General features: G+C 37.4%; 1 protein-coding gene across 10 annotated transcripts in view; it reads right to left on the minus strand.

The window, feature by feature from the left end:
- Positions 1–2,659: 2,659 nt before the first annotated feature.
- Positions 2,660–17,079, minus strand: part of ADD3 (adducin 3 (gamma)) — a 129,486-nt gene continuing 115,066 nt past the window's right edge. For 8 of the 10 annotated variants that reach the window (XM_010859377.1, XM_010859372.1, XM_010859373.1 and 5 more), the window contains 11 exons: positions 16,686–16,766; positions 15,702–15,851; positions 15,091–15,234; positions 14,880–14,978; positions 13,586–13,768; positions 12,771–13,028; positions 11,320–11,439; positions 10,795–10,881; positions 7,337–7,460; positions 5,564–5,659; positions 2,660–4,939 (listed from right to left, as the gene is read on the minus strand). In XM_010859377.1, the coding sequence (XP_010857679.1) occupies positions 4,647–4,939; positions 5,564–5,659; positions 7,337–7,460; positions 10,795–10,881; positions 11,320–11,439; positions 12,771–13,028; positions 13,586–13,768; positions 14,880–14,978; positions 15,091–15,234; positions 15,702–15,851; positions 16,686–16,766 (1,635 nt within the window). In that variant the 3' untranslated portion in view covers positions 2,660–4,646. The remainder of the gene's footprint in view (positions 4,940–5,563; positions 5,660–7,336; positions 7,461–10,794; positions 10,882–11,319; positions 11,440–12,770; positions 13,029–13,585; positions 13,769–14,879; positions 14,979–15,090; positions 15,235–15,701; positions 15,852–16,685; positions 16,767–17,079) is intronic. The other 2 variants (XM_010859380.1, XM_010859379.1) reach the window with 1 other exon arrangement.

The following is a 17,079-nucleotide window of genomic DNA, read 5'->3' on the forward strand; positions in this document are numbered from 1 at the left end:
AGCTCGGGGAGTTGGTGATGGACAGGGAGGCCTGGCATGCTGCAGTCCATGGGGTCACAAGGAGTTGGACACGACTGAGCGACTGAACTGAACTGATTCTGCATCCAGTAATTCATAATCAGAAAACAGATGCAAATCCAAGCCCCAAATAGACATTTTGAAGTAACTGCTGCTGCTGCTAAGTTGCTTCAGTCGTGTCCGACTCTGTGCGACCCCATAGACGGCAGCCCACCAGGCTCCCCCGCCCCTGGGATTCTCCAGGCAAGAACACTGGAGTGGGTTGCCATTTCCTTCTGGCCTCCATCAACTAAAACTAAATTTAGACCCAGGATTGCCCCCTAATGGTCATCTCTTAGAAATGAAATCTCTGAAAACTCCCAAAGGCTGGCTTCTTGTTCCGATCTCCAGCATATATTCTAGCATTTTTCTCCAAGGAAGATCATCTCCAAGTATGTCCATTTAAATAAGATTTAAGTTGTTACAGTTTATTTATCTTTAAAAATACTTCTATAACTAAACAGTCTTTCCAGGTTTTAAAAATAACTTTCCTTAGAATGTCTCTCCTTGCTCCCAACTTTGGAAATTTTTTTTTTTTAAGCAAAGATAAAGAGCTTCTGCCCAACTCTTTTTTGCATCTTATGCAAAAGTATAGATATCTTGTCTTCTGGGTGTCATGATGAAGGTTCAAGAGCTGATTCTTTATCCTAAAGGACTGAATTACCACAGGTTGTTCCCACTTTTCAGGCATTCATCAATTTCTTAATTCTTGGGGTAAACTTAAGTCTTCCAAATCCAAAGTTAATGTTTTATCCCAAATCTACAGCCCGTCTTATATCAAAACATGAATTCAGGATGGGTGGACTTAAGAGTTCACACTAAGTAAGCTACTATTCCCCCAGGAAGCGTACACTCAGGACCTGGCACACACACAGCAGTAGAATCGTAAAAATTTGTATATCAAAGTGAAACACTAGCACCTCCTTTTTGTTGTCTGCAAGCCTTAGTCTTTATCTACAAAATGAGGATAATATCATCTACTTTCTTAGGATGTTGGAAAGGCCAGAGGAGGTATTACATGAAAAGCATTTAGCATAGTTTTTGATAACACAGAAGGCACCAAAAAAATGACAGATACTATCTGTTATCTCCCCAGTCAAAAAAATGTCAGTTATTTTTTGGAAGCAGGCATTATATTGCCACTCACAGGCATGAAAACTCCTCCTCCGAGTTACTGTCTACCACGGTTACTTCCTGAGATCACACCTCAACAATTTTCAGTGTGTTCTCCACAGGCATTAGAGTCCCTGCTGGTGGTATGTGCATTGGTGAAATGGACGTGCTGAGACAACAAAATTGAGAACAGTCTAGTGAGGAGAATGATAAGCAACAAACTTTTGTAAGTTCTGGGTGTTTGACAATAAACATGGTGGTGCTTAGCCTTTAAGAAAAGGAAAGTTCAAGGGCTAGAAATACACAGGATTGTTAGGTCTACTGCACCCTCTAGTGGCCACAAAGAAGATTGCTTGTTTAAAATCCTAGTTTGGTCGAAATTGCAATATTGATGCATAAATATACATCACCCTTGAATTTAAAAAATAACCAATTTGCCTTTATGTGTTCTCTGCCTATGTCAAAACAAAACAAAACCTAATATTAAGAAAAGCCAATGCTGTCAAAATTTGATCCATTTGTTCTCTTTATTCCCTGCTGAATGAAAATACTAATCAATAGAGGGAAAGGCACAGGCAACGCTACCTTTCATGCTCTATGGACTCTTAAGTGAGGACCGAAGATAATTGCCTTTGTTGCTTTATGAAAGGGAATTTTCAAATGAGCATCTTTCTAAAACAGCAATTTTTTCACCAAAGGGCTATTTACAAGGCAAGGTAATAATTAAATATGCCCAAGACTATGAATCTTTTCTCTGCCCAAACCCTTCATTTTTATAATGGGTAATTATAGTAAAAACTTCAATTAACCAGAACCCTCAATTAACATGATTTCCCCTCTTGCACTCTATTTTTAGGACAAAGTGGTGGAAAAAAATCATAAGACATCAGTCATGTGAGTGATTTAGTTTGAAAATCATTAAGATAGAATATGCTATAGTAAGTAGGAAAAAATCTTGAATAAAATTACATCCATACCATGATAACCAATACACAGGAAGTACATACATAACAAGAGCTGGAAGAGAATAAACTATTTTGTTGAATATTGTGGTATAATTTTAACCTTTCTATTCTACTATCTTTTTAATGTTATGTTATTACATATATAAAATTTAAAGAGAAGGTATAAACTCGACATATACACTGCAACATTTTCTATTCTACATCCATGTAGCACTGAGACTGAGAATCAGAATCTAAAATCCTTCAAAGATCTCTATAAATGTCAGAAAAATATTTAAGACTGTCACATCCTATCAAGAAAGAAAAATAGGTCACTTGGGGAATATTTCCTCCAAAATGAGCTGAAACAAGAAGAGCTTATTAGTTAATTTTCAACTAATTTGAAAATAAATGTATCAGGACATTTCTTATTCAGAAGTGTCAGTCTTACTCAGAATCTCACTGCAGTACAAAACTCAACAGTCCACAGAGTAGTTAGTTCAGGATAAGTAACCACTCATGAATAGAAAGCTCATGATACCAAGTCCATCTATTTAAAATACTGTTTATTTGTGATTTTACATTAATTAGCATTACATCTAAGAGCAATATCAGATAACATTTATACATTTTCCACAGGACACAGAGGTTCATTGGCTCATTCTTTATGCCAAAGCAAGTAAATAGAGGCATTAGCAAAAGGTGCAAATAGTTCACTGTTGCATTTAAAAAATACTTATGCACATTGCATTCATTTAAGATATATATTTTTTTAAAAAGTTATGGAAAAGCATAGTTCACAGGTTACTGTTTCTACATACATTGTAATACAACATAAATGATGTAGAACAAAAAAGAATCCTCAAACACAGAATTAAGCAACTGAAGTTTTCCACTAAGATTAAAACACTGATTCCAGTAGTTAGTGAGATCTAGAATGAACTTTCCAGGCTCCGTTTCAACTTTGCATCATCAAACACTCACAGTCAAACAGAACCAGCCCCGCAACACACTATAATCCATGGAATTTTTTTTTACACACCAACTCACCCTCCAGAAATACTTTGGATTATTTTTACCCATTGACTATTTTGGATCATTGATTTTACATTGATTTGTGACATTACTTGGGTGAAAGGGAAAAAAAAAAAAACTATATTAAGTCTAGGTTTAAATTTGTATTTACATTAGAAAGAAAGTTAACTGAAAACATAAGAAAAATTGGTAAAAATTAAGAAGTGGTAGTTTTCTCATGGTGGGGGGTGGGGATTAGACCCACTGCTTTCTTTTTGCGCCGCCTTCTAAAAATACGTTAACGTTAAAAGGATTTCACCCTTTTAAAACTTGAATGTCAACTAAGAAATACAATGGTTTTGGCAGAGAAACAAAATGTTAGCCATCGGGGACATGCTGTAAATAAATGACACTTCAAATCCTATCGTGGCCATGCAGCATCAACCTAGAACTCTTCTCATGACACCTCTCCTGTTCCCGTCACTGCTCACTTCCTCTCTCAGTCTCTTCCTTTCCATGTGGTTACCATGTGAGGGCTTTCTCACTCATTAGCAATACTAAGAGAAAAATACATTATAAGGTTCAAATATGAATCTTGTTATGCCTTTAAATGCTCTAATCCCCTTTTGATACTAAGTCCCTGGATTCTTTAATTATATTTAAAGTATACTTAGTACCAAGCAGCCTCAAATGTGCTCTACTGTTAAATGATTGGCTAATATGCTTATGACATTTTTATACTGAATGGTATACAAACGCCTCAACATACAAAAATCATTTTTGCCAGAGTTAAACTAAATAACCCATGTTATGTGTATAAAATCCCCTTCACTGAAAAATAAGGGGGTTTCTAAACTAATAAAAAAGGAACTTTTCAAAAATTATAGTTTACTAAAATGACCTTTTTTTTTTTTTTTGCAAACAAAGTTACTTCAGGTGAGGAAATTTCATACTATGAATAAAATTCCAAATGAATCTTTTCTTAAATTTAAAAAAAACAATTATGTGCCAGTGTATACTAATGCTATAGATTCTTATCTTAGAAGCTTTTAAAGCATTCTGTTAATGCCCATTGAAACAATGGGAACCCAACAGTTACAGTCAATAATCATGATAAAAAACTATAATCTCATTACCAAGTGAAGCAGGTTTTGAGAAACAAAAATTCTCTCACTTGTTCACTGGTAATTTCTTTCCAACAGATATTATGTAGAAGGCCTGAAGTAATTCAGACAGATATCTGTTTGTGGGGATTATAATACTTCATGAGGGCAAAGCTAATCAAAACTAGCAATTGTTTAAAAATTCAAAACCTTTTTTGGACATAGAAAATGAGAGATGACTTTGAAAGTGTTTTCATAATATGTTTTTCTTTTAGTAAAACTCTTTCCAGTTCTTAAAAGTCCAGTTTGCTACAGACCCCCAATCTGATCTACCACTGCATATTAATGATCAACTTATATGTGGTTTTTAAATGTGCAACGTCACATTGTAGTAACAATTATAAAAAGACTCTATTTAGGCTTCAACTTTCTCCTTTTTTTTGTTCTTTTTCAGAAAAGAAGGAGTGCGGAATTTCTTCTTTTTCTTGGATGGTGATTTTGAAGGTGAGCCTTCAGGTGACAGGACTTCTTCAATTTTTTCTGGAGACTTGATGGTTATCTCGATGCTTTCTATGGTGGTGCTTGTGGTTAACCTGCTTACTCGCTGAGCAAGCTCGTCTTCAACACCATGCACGTCATCCTTGCCATTCACTATCAGGACAGGTACATCCATGGAGATGAAGCTCTTGGAAAATAGCTCATGGTTTTCTATAAAAGGAGAGGATTTTTTTGTTATTTTATATAGTCAACATCTTTGCTTTATTTTACAAAACTGAAATGCTTAAGCAATGTACTAAGGCATTACTTTGATCCCAATAAAGACAGATGATTATTTTAATAGACTATGGGCCTATTAGCATGAAGCTAATGCTCTTAAATGGTATAAAGGGAAGAAAGTTGTTAGAACAAAGAATGAAGGCTAGATAAGTCCAGTTTGATGACTTGACAGTTTCATTGTAAATCAAGTCAGTATAAATGAGGAAGACAATATACATATATTTTTCTTTAATTCTGGAGTCATCTGGCAATCAAAGTTGAGAAAAATTTCATGCTTCTGATTGGAAGACATATGACAAACCAATTTTAATTTCACAAATTCTTAAGAACTATTATGTTGCCAAAATCCAGATTAAGGTAAATCAGTATAAATGCTGAACAAAAGTAGCACCCCATAATAATAAAAGAAAATAAAGTCACTGGGAGCTGTAAGTAAAGTGCATGGTGAGAAACTTACTGTATCAGGTGTTCAATTTCTTTATATGCAGACAAACGACAGAGGGACAGACTCTAAAGATTAACTGGGTGGAGGCTGTGGGAAATTACATTGAATACCTTCTAATTTTTCAGGGATATTTTGCGGTGACTGAGTTTGAGACTGAATTTGTGAAACAGATGAAGCGTCATCTGAGAGTAATTCCTGCTCAGCATCTGTTGGATAAGAGTTTAGTTAAAAGCCATGCAAAACAAAAAAGCATTAAGATTTTAGGAAGGTTAGTGCATACATCAAATACCTGCATACACAGGGATGATAAACGCTTCAGCCATGAGCTGAGCATGCTCACAGTTATCCCACACATCAATCATTATGTGTGGAAAAGAGGAGGTTAATGTGTTAACACTCCGGCTGCTACTGCTAATTTGACATACATGCTTTAAGGAAGCATGGCTACTGGCAGCCCAGGCAAATAATACAAGCATTTAGCTTTTGCTACAGTGTTAGAAAACCAAAAATACATTGAGCAGCCAAATGAATGGAAATCTGAAAGCCTCACCAATGATGCTACATTAATGAGGCAAAATGCCTCACTGAATTTTTGAACAATATCCAGTTAGTGATTCCTATTGGAGCAATATTAGTGAGCTAATTCAGGTCACAATGAATGTGGAAGAAACTACTTATAAAGTTATATATATATATATATATATATACACACAAGGAGATGGTTCTATTGTGCTATATTTGTTACCTGGCATCTTTAGGCTTTCAAAAAATAAGAGATTAAAGAGGGACATTTTACAAAATACAAAAATAAAGTTTCCAATCTTATGTTAGAATGAACATAAGTTGAAGAATACCACTTAGAACATTTAATGTGATTATATTAATGAGTCAGGATGACTCCCTTTTGTGACAAAGACACTATCACATTGATGAGAACTGTTTCCTGGATGATCCAGATGTCATTAGTTCTTTCTACATGATACCAAACAGGCACAAAGATTCTTTAACTAGTGGTTCTATTTTGCTTTGGGTAAAAATTTCAACTATATGTTGAAGATGCTCTAAAGCAGAGGCTCTTACCCTCTTTTGGGGTCATAGACTTCTTGTCCTCCTCCCTGCACCCCTGACTTCCTCAAATATAAAATTAAGCAAATATTTTATATCATATTTAAGATATTTTTCAGATGGCTCATAGATTGTCTCAAGCTTATCCAAAGACCCAAGACTGAGAACCCTCTCTATAAAGAATCTCTTATTCTTGAGTAAAAGTGAGCTAGTATTCAATTGGTGTTTTCATGAACAGTTCTTAAATGCAACCCTTACTTAGGGTTCTGAAGTCAGAAAAAGAAACCTCACTAGAGTGCCCATGTGCTTAAGTAAAGTCACATAAAAATTCTAGTGTCCCACTTTATTTTAGATTTGAAAATTACAGTAATGACATCTTGAGACATCCAGGAGCAACAGAGATTTTACAAAACATTAAAGCCACATACCTGTGAATCTACAAGTATGTCAAAGTAAAACAAAATTTTTTAAAAAGCCACATTTTCTGAAATGTTTAAATTTATTAATTTATCTACATTTACTTTAGCTAGTGATTGTTTACTCATCTGGAGATTTCACTTTACTGTAGAAGACTTTCTGCTAGCAATCAGACTGCTTTCTAAGGAAAACAGCCTTCTCTACATGTTAACATACATGGTCTGTGGGAGCTCTTCACATTTTAATCCTACTTACACTCAAGTAAAGACTGAAAGAGCACATGGAACAACTGATAGTAAAGAAACATTAAAAAAAAGAATCCTGACTGCCTTCTATCATCCAACTCAAGGGGCTCTGTGAGCAGTGTGGTTAGCTGGGGCTTAACTTCAAAGTGAACTGACCTTCCAGGCCTTGCTGTTTACGTTCGACTGTCCTCTTATACTCTTCAAGTTCTCCTTCTGTGAGATGACTGAAGGGGTTGGGAGGAGCTGGTGGGGCATGATCATCATCTTCAAACTGCATGGTCTTGCGAAGAAAAACACTGACTTGTTACCAAGAGTAACATACTCATATATGTATATTACTCATACATACTCATATATGTATATTTATTTTTATATATTTACATATATCTATACCTACAACTTCATATACACCCACTTAAATGTATATATGATGTATGTGACACCTCAACTCACAACACCCATAAGAAATGATAAAGTAACATGTTTTAAAATATTCATATCCAGATTAATGACTTTATAGACTACTGATCCAATAGACTAAAATTGCCAATGATGCTTCCTCAAGGCTGCATAGGTCAAATTTAATAACTCTTAAAAAAAAAGAAAACTAAACCAAGTTCTAGAAACTTCCATGTAACTAAGAAATATCTTAAAAACCAAGAATGTCAAAAAGCCTTTGTAAAAAAAAGGCTTAGAAAAATTAAACTGTACCAAGAAAACTTTTAAAATCTGCTATGAAAATAAACTTGTACCTATTTGCCTTAGGAAAGAAATTAATGAGACTTTGAGCTAAATCTGGCAGATTGAACCCATGCATTAAAAGAAAATTCCTCCCAAAACCCTACTAAAATGATAGTAAAGGAACAGTAGCAAAAATGGTATAAACTTTTAAGGACAAAAGAACGGAAGAGGAGACAACACAGGATGAGAAATGGTAACACATGGTTGGAAGATGGAAAGCAGGTGGGAAGAGCAGGTGGCAGAGATGAGAAAATTGAAGCCTTAGCCCTGCAAAGAAGAATGCAAAAAAGAAGCCTGCTTGTGTGCTGTAGAGGTCTGTTAAGGCTCAAGTACCACAGAAAGTCGCCGTGAAGAAAAGCTGAAAAGGGACAACTTAGAAGTGTGAAGGAGGAACAGATAGATTCTCAGGCCCCCTTTCCTGTTCCACACACATGAGCACACACATCTCTCTCTCATCTCTGCAGAAGATCAGGGGCTTATTCTTCAGAACGACTGATCTGGGGACACAGAACACAGTTAAGGGCTCCCAGGATGATGGAGGCAGACTGGCAAGAGAATAGAGAACTCTCTGGATAAATTAAATGACCCCAGATAGAAGAACTACAGACACTAGTGCTTGGGCACTCCTGAAAGAAACAATCTGGTCCACACCCAGGCATCCTGCAGAGGAGCTCACCAGTTCCCAAGCTCTGCACACACCTGAGCTCCGACTGGCTTTCAGTGTCTCATTCTTAAATACAGACGGACTACCACAGACTTCCAGACACTTGAAGAAAAGTTTCCAACATGGAAGAGACCAGAATTAAGAAGAAAAAGGGAACTCAGAAGAAACAGACAATAAAGGGAGCTGAAGAAAAATTAAAGTTGATATCCTCAGAATAAGAGGGGAAAATAGGAAATACTGTAAAGAGAAAACAAGACCAAGATATTATAAGGAAAAAAACGGAATATTCAGGGAATAAGAAGTCTTAAAATTAAAAAAAAAATCAAAACAGAAAATTAAATAGAAGGCTTAGAAAATAGAGTCAAGCAAATCTTCCAGAAAGTAGGAATAAAAGACAAAGAGAAAATAGGAAGGAAAAAAATCAGAGGCTTAGTCAGAGATCCAACTAACAGTACATTAGTATATATCCTGTGAAGAGGAACTGAAGAACCTCTTGATAAGGGTGAGAGAAGAGAGTGAAAAAGCTCAACAGTCAAAAAACTAAGATCATGGCATCCAGTCCCGTCACTTCACGGCAAGTAGAAGGGGAAATTGTGGAAATAATGACAGATATTATTTTCTTGTACTCCAAAATCACCGCGGACAGTGACTGCAGCCCTGGTATTAAGACACTTGCTCCTTGGAAGAAAAGATATGACAAGCCTAGACAGCGTATCACTTCACTAACAAAGGTCCATCTAGTCAAAGCTATGGTTTTTCCAGTGGTCATGTACGGATGTGAGAGTTGGACCATAAAGAACGCTGAGAGATGAAGAATTTGAAGGCGTTCAAACTGTGGCGTTGGAGAAGACTCTTGAGAGCCCCTTGGACTCCACAGAGATCAAACCAGTCAATCCTAAAGGAAATCAGTCCTGAATATTCATTGGAAGGCCTGATGCTGAAGCTGAAGCTTCAATACTTTGGCAACCTGATGCAAGGAGCCGACTCATTGGAAAAGACCCTGATGTGCGGAAAGATTGAGAGCAGGAGGAAAAGGGGGTGATAGAGGATGAGATGGTTGGATGGCATCACCGACTTGATGGACATGAATTTGAGCAAACTCTAGGAGACAGTGAAAGACAGGGAACCCTGGCATGCTGCAGTTAAGGGGTGGCAGAGAGTCGGACATGACTTAGTGACTGAACAACAATATATAACCTGACAGAAAAAGAAACTGAAGGGAAAAGACTACTTAACTGAAGAAATACTTTAAAAAATTCCCAGAACTGAAGGACAAGACTTTGCAGATTGAAAAGGGTTACTAAATGCTAAAAATGGAAACAAAAAAGAAATCTACTACAAAGCACACCAACATAAACAGAATGCAGGAAACAGAACCACATAGCGAGAAGCACAGGAACCTCAGGATGAGCCAGTATATCTGGCCTAAAGAGCAGCTAGCCGAGATCTGGACCCTAATGACAATGACAAAGAGCTGGACCTGAGAGATTACCTGTTACTTTTGACTCTATGGAAAATAATATTAAGAAAAGTTTGGGAAGAACTAAGCCTAATATATCCCAAATACTAAGTCAATAAATAAGGGAGGCAGCTTTTTCTCCGGGGCCAGAAAAGTTGTCTAAGAAAGGAAATGTCATCTTGGAATACTACCTGGCTCAGCAGTAAGCATTTAAAAATATAAACACTGAAAGCTACCTAGACAAAACATCGTGATACAACCTTACTGGGAGAATGCAAATGGGAAGCCTTGTGTAAATAGGCTAAATCCTCATCATCCATAAAAGAAGCCACTATTATCTTTCATTAATTCTAAGATGTGCTTTTCTCTCACAATTTCTCATCTCTGAAATCGGGATTCATCTTATGATTGGTTTCTTAACAATTATAAATGTTAGCATTTGTATCTCGTTTAGTGATATATAAAACAATGGTACTTCTAATAGCTGATGAAGTAGATTTGATGAAATAAAACTGAAGTCTAAAACTGATAAATCAAGAAGGAGAATAAAGATGCTCTTTAGAAACCAAAGTAAATGCTAGAATAAAGTCCTTGCCCCTAGAAATTGGGAATTGAAAGTGACATTTTAAGTCTTGTGAATTATTTGACTATTTAAATTGTGTTTATACTAACTTTAGTAAAAACAATTACTCATATTTAAAAAGCAGAAATTATTGGGAAAACAAAGATCATACTGCTTCATGGACTTACAGAAGGAGGCTTATCCACAACAATTCCAGCAAGCAACTGAGACTGTGGTCCTGCTGTTTTCAAGTCATATCGATTTTGTTCTCGAATCTGAATTGAAAAACAGTAAGTTCTTGGGGGCAACTCTGCAGGTGATCTTTGGGTTACTATTTTACCACCCCGGGTAAGGGCTGCTTTAATTCCCCCTCCATAAAGCTCTCTTTTACCATTCTAACAACTCACATTAATCTCCTCCACTCCTCTTGACATGAGATTTCCTATTGTCTTTCAGTGTTAGAGAGCTACATTTTTCACTAATACAGCAGAAATATGTCTTAATACTTCTTCCCCATACAGCCCTCTTATCAGAAACCAGAAAAGAGCTGGACGTATTCCATACAAGCTAAAATTATACAGAATTAAATTGCAAATTCTTCTGTATGCAAACCTCTAAACTTAGCATTAATCAGTTTTAGTTACTAGTGATTTAAACATTGTTTTATGTTTAAAATAAAATGCCTCTTCCAGCCACAGAAGACCACATCTTACCTTATTTCTCTTTTCTAGTACCTCATTCGGGTTGGTGTTTAAAGGAACAAACTGATTTGGATCTTCAATTTTGATAGGTGTTCCACTACTAACTTTAGAAGAGTCCTCGGCTTTCATCCACTAAAAAAATCAAAAATTTTCTAGAATGAAGCTTTGTATTAAGGAAATATGGTAGGTTCTTGACAACTGTTTATTGACTCAAGGGGGTGGGGGCATACACTGCTAATATGTTAAAGAATTTCACTAAGCAGTTTTTAGTGGTAAATTAGTTTATCTCCCATACTAGTTAGAATTAGCATTCACTTAAAAACAAACAAATGTCGGTACCATGAAGAACACTAAATTATGCAGCTATTTAAATTTTCTCCTTTTGGCATTTTAAACATGTTGGTGAAAATATTTCAGGCATTTAGAGCTTCTCACACTAACTCACATTTAGAGTTGCCACCTGCACTGAAGTTTTATCATGTGACGATGGCTAACAAGTCATCAAAAAGGACTCAAGAAATCTCTTAGGATTTAGTTTTTCAGATTGCATTTTTAAATTTTGGCTGACAGAATGGGCCAAGCCCCTAACCAGCATTTTGCAAAGGGGATAATCTGGTAGTAATCTATAGTATAATGGCACCATAGGGGTGGAAGAGCCTTATATAATTCTCATTTATCCATCACATCCCTCAAAGAAGGATAGTATTTATCAAGATTAATGATGACCAGCCATTAGTTCCTTTCAAGAAAATTCATTCTAGGAAACATATGTTCTTTTACTAGGAGATAAGAAATCATATTGACTAGAGAACACTGATGCCTAGGTATTTCCATACTGAATACTACTGATTTATATGATAGGATGAACTAATTCTGCAATGGCACCCCACTCCAGTACTCTTGCCTGGAAAATCCCATGGACGGAGGAGCCTGGTAGGCTGCAGTCCATGGGGTTGCTAGGAGTCAGACATGACTGAGCGACTTCACTTTGACTTTTCACTTTCATGCATTGGAGAAGGAAATGGCAACCCACTCCAGTGTTCTTGCCTGGAGAACCCCAGGGACAGGGGAGCCTGGTGGGCTGCCATCTATGGGGTCACACAGTGTCGGACACGACTGATGTGACTTAGCAGCAGCAGAGAATATTTAATGATAAGCACTCCAAAATTAAACCAAATCTGAGACAAAACGCTGAAAACTTTAAGATCACCTGTTTCTTTATCTACAAGATCTTGCCTAAGGGCAGCATGTGCAGTAATTCACAAAATTTGGTACCATTGCTGCTGCTGCTGCTGCTAAGTCGCTTCAGTCGTGTCTGGCACATGGAACAAAGTGCCATGCATAAATGTTATCTAATAAGTTATAGTCATATTATTAATATTATATTCTACTTGCCCAATATCTTCAACACAGACCATTCAATTCATCAGTAACTAGGCAAACCATGTTAAGTAGGGACATACTGTGATTTTGGTCCTGGGGCTCGTCTCCCCATTCCGAGACTCCTCAGGCACGTTCACTTTCATGTAGGTATTTGGTGAGTTCAACCATCTGGTTTTTTCACGCTGCTGCCTCTGTGCCATGTATTTGAGAGGTGAGAGGGGCACTGTATCATCTTCGAAGGAAAAGGCAGTCACAGTGGCTGGGATCTCTACATCACTCTTGTGCCTCGGCTTCTCTCGAATGAGAGGGTGCCTGTAAGCATAGCCTGTTCTATATCCCTGGGGGAGGGAGAAACCACATTTGAAGCAATCAAACTTGTCCCAAACGCAGCATTTAGAGGCTAATTCTTTAAACAAATGATTCTTTCGCTGAAAAACAAAAAGGGGAAATCCTTCCAAAACTCCACATAACTGCCACATAACACTAGAGTTGAAGTTAAGCAAATTTCAAGATCTAGTTAAAATTGATTTCAGCTGACAAAGCAATTTCCACTCACACAACTATTTCTGACAAAGGTAATTTCAAAACTGCTGACCAGAAACACTTGCCAAGATATAAACTGGTTTTCTGGAGGCCAAATCTCAGTGCTCATTTAAGTCTTTGTTCCTGGGTCTGAAGGCAATCTGCTTTCTGACTCTTAGCGGAAGAGGGTAAAAATCTAAGATAAGATGACAGTTGCCTATTTCACCAATTCTTAAAATACACCAAGTTCCTTCCTAGGGTCACACTGCTCTCAGAGGAGTAATGAGCATGTTCCCAAACCACAGGGAGGAGGGGACATCTGGTCCTAAATCTGGAAACATGAAATCAAGCTCATGGTCAATTTTTTACCTACCAAGTTGTCCAGAGTCCTCATCAGCCCTTCGAACTCAATCTCGCCAACCTTCCACTTTTGGTGGGAACCCATATTCACTCCTCCTCCTCCAGATGCCGCTACAGTGTGAGTGGAAGCTTTGTACTTCTGAAGGTCCAGCACAAGCAGATTGTCCACCCCACCTGCCCCTGCCAGTGCCTGCACCTGTAATCCACGGCACAGTATTAGAGGCACACGACTGCAAAGACTGGAACGGGCACTTCACTTTGCAAAAGGCACAAGTTTGATTCTGCAAGTATCTGTAACATGTCTTCAGGATACCAACAAAGAAACTTGTGAAAGCAGGCAGCTTTAGGAGCTTTTCCATCTATCCATACCTTCCAGGGCTCTGACCCTCCCTGATGGAAAACACATTTAGAGCCATACCCTTTAACATATTTCAAGAAACTGAATTCTCTTGCCAAATTTTAAAGTTCTTTCCTTGCAGTTTTCCCATGGCCGTCCAGTTTAAACTTTTGTTGAAAGTTATAATTTTAAAGGAATAAAAACACCATATTGTGAATTTAAGAATACTGAAGAAGTCACCTCGTTGTTTCAATATAATGAAGCTTTTCATAGCCTCATTTAAGAAGACTGACCATTAAAGCAAAAAAAAAAAGTTGGTTGTTAAGTTAAAGTTGGTAGGAAAAGTACACCCCCCTTTTCCCCTCCTTTTTGCAGCCTTTCCAATAAATTCAGATTCTTACCATTTGCTTCAAGAGAAATCTGCTTGGTTTTTCTAAAAGGGGGGAAATTAGGGCTGTTAAATACACCCAGCTTCTCTGGGGTTAATAAATATCTAATCCATTATAATAATGAGGCTGAGGCTGTGGAACCTCTGGAAATTGCATGAGTTCCTAAAGCTTCTGGTGCTGCTCTTACCCTTTTTTATAAAAGTGACCACAACACAGCCGATCTTTGATAAATGGCAGTCATCTTTGTTCCTCAATTAGCACCACACTGCTAGAGGGTGAAAAGGGAGAAATGTGCGACTATACCATCTTGGAAAGTAGGCTTATGAAGAAAATTATGTTTATGAAGCCCTTAGATTTGGTGTATGTGTCTGTACATGAATTTTAATTTTCTTTCCTCCTGTTTTCAATTCAAGAGATACTCAGTTGACCCTTTTTACTCAAGTGAAGCACAACTTCTCTTAAGACAAAACAAAACAAAAAGCCACCAACTGATAGAACTCTGGAAATAAGTAAACACAATACCCAGCCCAACAGATAATAAAGCAAAAAAAGGCAGGAGGAGGGGTAAACGTTTTTCTTACTTGAGTCTCACAGGCTATCTGCACATTAAAAATGTAATGAAAAGCCTCCTCGACTGTTTCTCCAAGTGCTACCACACCATGATTTCTGAGTACCAGCACCTAAAATAGAATCCCAAAGCAATCACTTTAAATAACTGGCATAGCTCACACTGCTTTCATCAACAGTAACAGCAACAAAAATAGCTCCTTTGATAGAGACTCTACTACACACCTTACAACTTGGCCCCAGAACTTTCTGCAGTTGAATTCTCTCTTCCTGTTCATCAAGTGACCCTTGGTAGTCATAATAGGCGACATCTCCCAGGATCAGGGACTCTTGAGAAATTGGAAGGATCCCGCACTTCATGGAGGACACCTATTTGATCGGGTTCATGCCAAGATAACACATTTGGTTACTGATCACACCTTCACAGGAACGGGATTCTTCAGTCAGCTCAGGCAGCACTGGCCTGTTCACCGTGCTCAGCACTCCAGACTCCTCCCGTTTTAGTTCTTTGCTTCTTCAAGAGGAAGAAAAGAACTTGGAAATTCTATTTATATGCTGTGCCAGATATTAGGAAAGAAGCTTTGTGCTAAAGAACTCAATGACGCAATTATTAAACTGATTTATTTAAAAGTGCAAATGCTGTCTCCAATTTTTTCCTAGAACAGTAGCATTTAGTCCAAAGGGCCTTTTGCTTTCTTATGCAGAGGATTAATACTTTGAAAATGACTTCAAATGGTGGGGTCTGAAAGAATGATTATAAAGTATCATGGAAGGAAAGCCACGGAAATAACACACTTCCCAGGATCATTGTTGGTTTTGGCCCTTCAGTGACTTACAGCTGCCGTTGCAAGGGTATGGATGTGTATCACACACTTAACATCAGGACGTGTTGAATATATCGCGGCATGGGGACTGAAGCCTGCATGGTCAATTTTCAAATTAGTACTTCCCTGATCAACCACTTCTCCTATTATATTGACTTTCACCTGGAAAAATCAGAAAGACATACTTAATTGGTACACAAGCATCTAAGTTTCCAGCGTTCCACAAGCTAAACTGGGGGGTGGGGTCGGAGTGGGGGTTGGGTGGCAAACTTTTTTGTCAAAAGCCAGAAGGCAAATATTTTAGATTTTGTGGACCTCTGTTGCAACTACTCAACTCTGCCACTATAGGAGAAAAGCTGCCACAAACTACTGTGAAAGAATGGGTGTGGCTTTGTTCCCACCGAATTTTATTTACAACATGTAGTCTGCAACAAAATAGCATTTACCAAGAAGTACAGTTTTTAAGAAACTGAGTAACTTCAGCTCTTCGCTGAAGGTCTGGCGTTTACTGAACTCCCTGGAAAACATCCATTTGCTAATTAACACTATAGCACTAGAATCAACAAAGTTCCTTCTGCTCTAGAGGCCAGTGACAGTGCTCCAGAGTACAATTATGAAGAAATAAATGCCAGAATGTCACACCCTATACTCACACCAACTGAACTTTGTTTAAATCTACCTATAAAACATACAGACTGTGTGTGTGTTTAAACAAATTACAGAGTACAGAAAAAAAATCAAAAGATTCTCTTCAAAACATGACTAGGTTTAATCATTAGACCAATTCATTTATTAGGCTCTTCAACCACCCTGTTTTTCTTGAACCCTAAAGCTCTTCTTTAAAAAATCAACATTAACTTTCCAAATTCTTCCCTGTTCACTAGTAAATGTTTTCCCATCCATACCTCTTCTTGTTCTGTCCAGTACTAAAAGCTAAAAGCTGTCAAAAAAGTACAAGGAAGCACAGAAAAAGTAACATAAGAATGAAAATTGTACCAAATTGGAGGCTGTGGCTTCAGAAAAAGACAGGCCTCTGGGAATTATTATTATGTGGTCTTGCTCCTTACTTATTCTTACCTGGGAGAAACAAAACAAAACAGAATTACTATGAGGTGTTTATATTTCACAGTGTAAACATGACTAAGAATATAATCATAATGAATAACTATAAGATATCTGGGTGTGTGGGGGGGTGGACAAAGCAGAAATTAAAGGCGTGCAACATGAAACTTGCCTTGAAAAGTTTTCTTCCCTCAAGCCTTCAATACTTGCTAAAAAATTCTGACATCAGGTCTTCATTTACTGGACTTACCTAAAGTGTTATTTTGGGAGTTCTAAGGTTGTTTAGGGTCAGCTCATCTCAGGATAAATGAATGCCAATATTATTCAA

The sequence above is a fragment of the Bison bison genome, unplaced genomic scaffold (assembly GCF_000754665.1).
Source record: "Bison bison bison isolate TAMUID 2011002044 unplaced genomic scaffold, Bison_UMD1.0 scf7180017864456, whole genome shotgun sequence".
NCBI classification, from domain to species: Eukaryota; Metazoa; Chordata; class Mammalia; order Artiodactyla; family Bovidae; genus Bison; species Bison bison.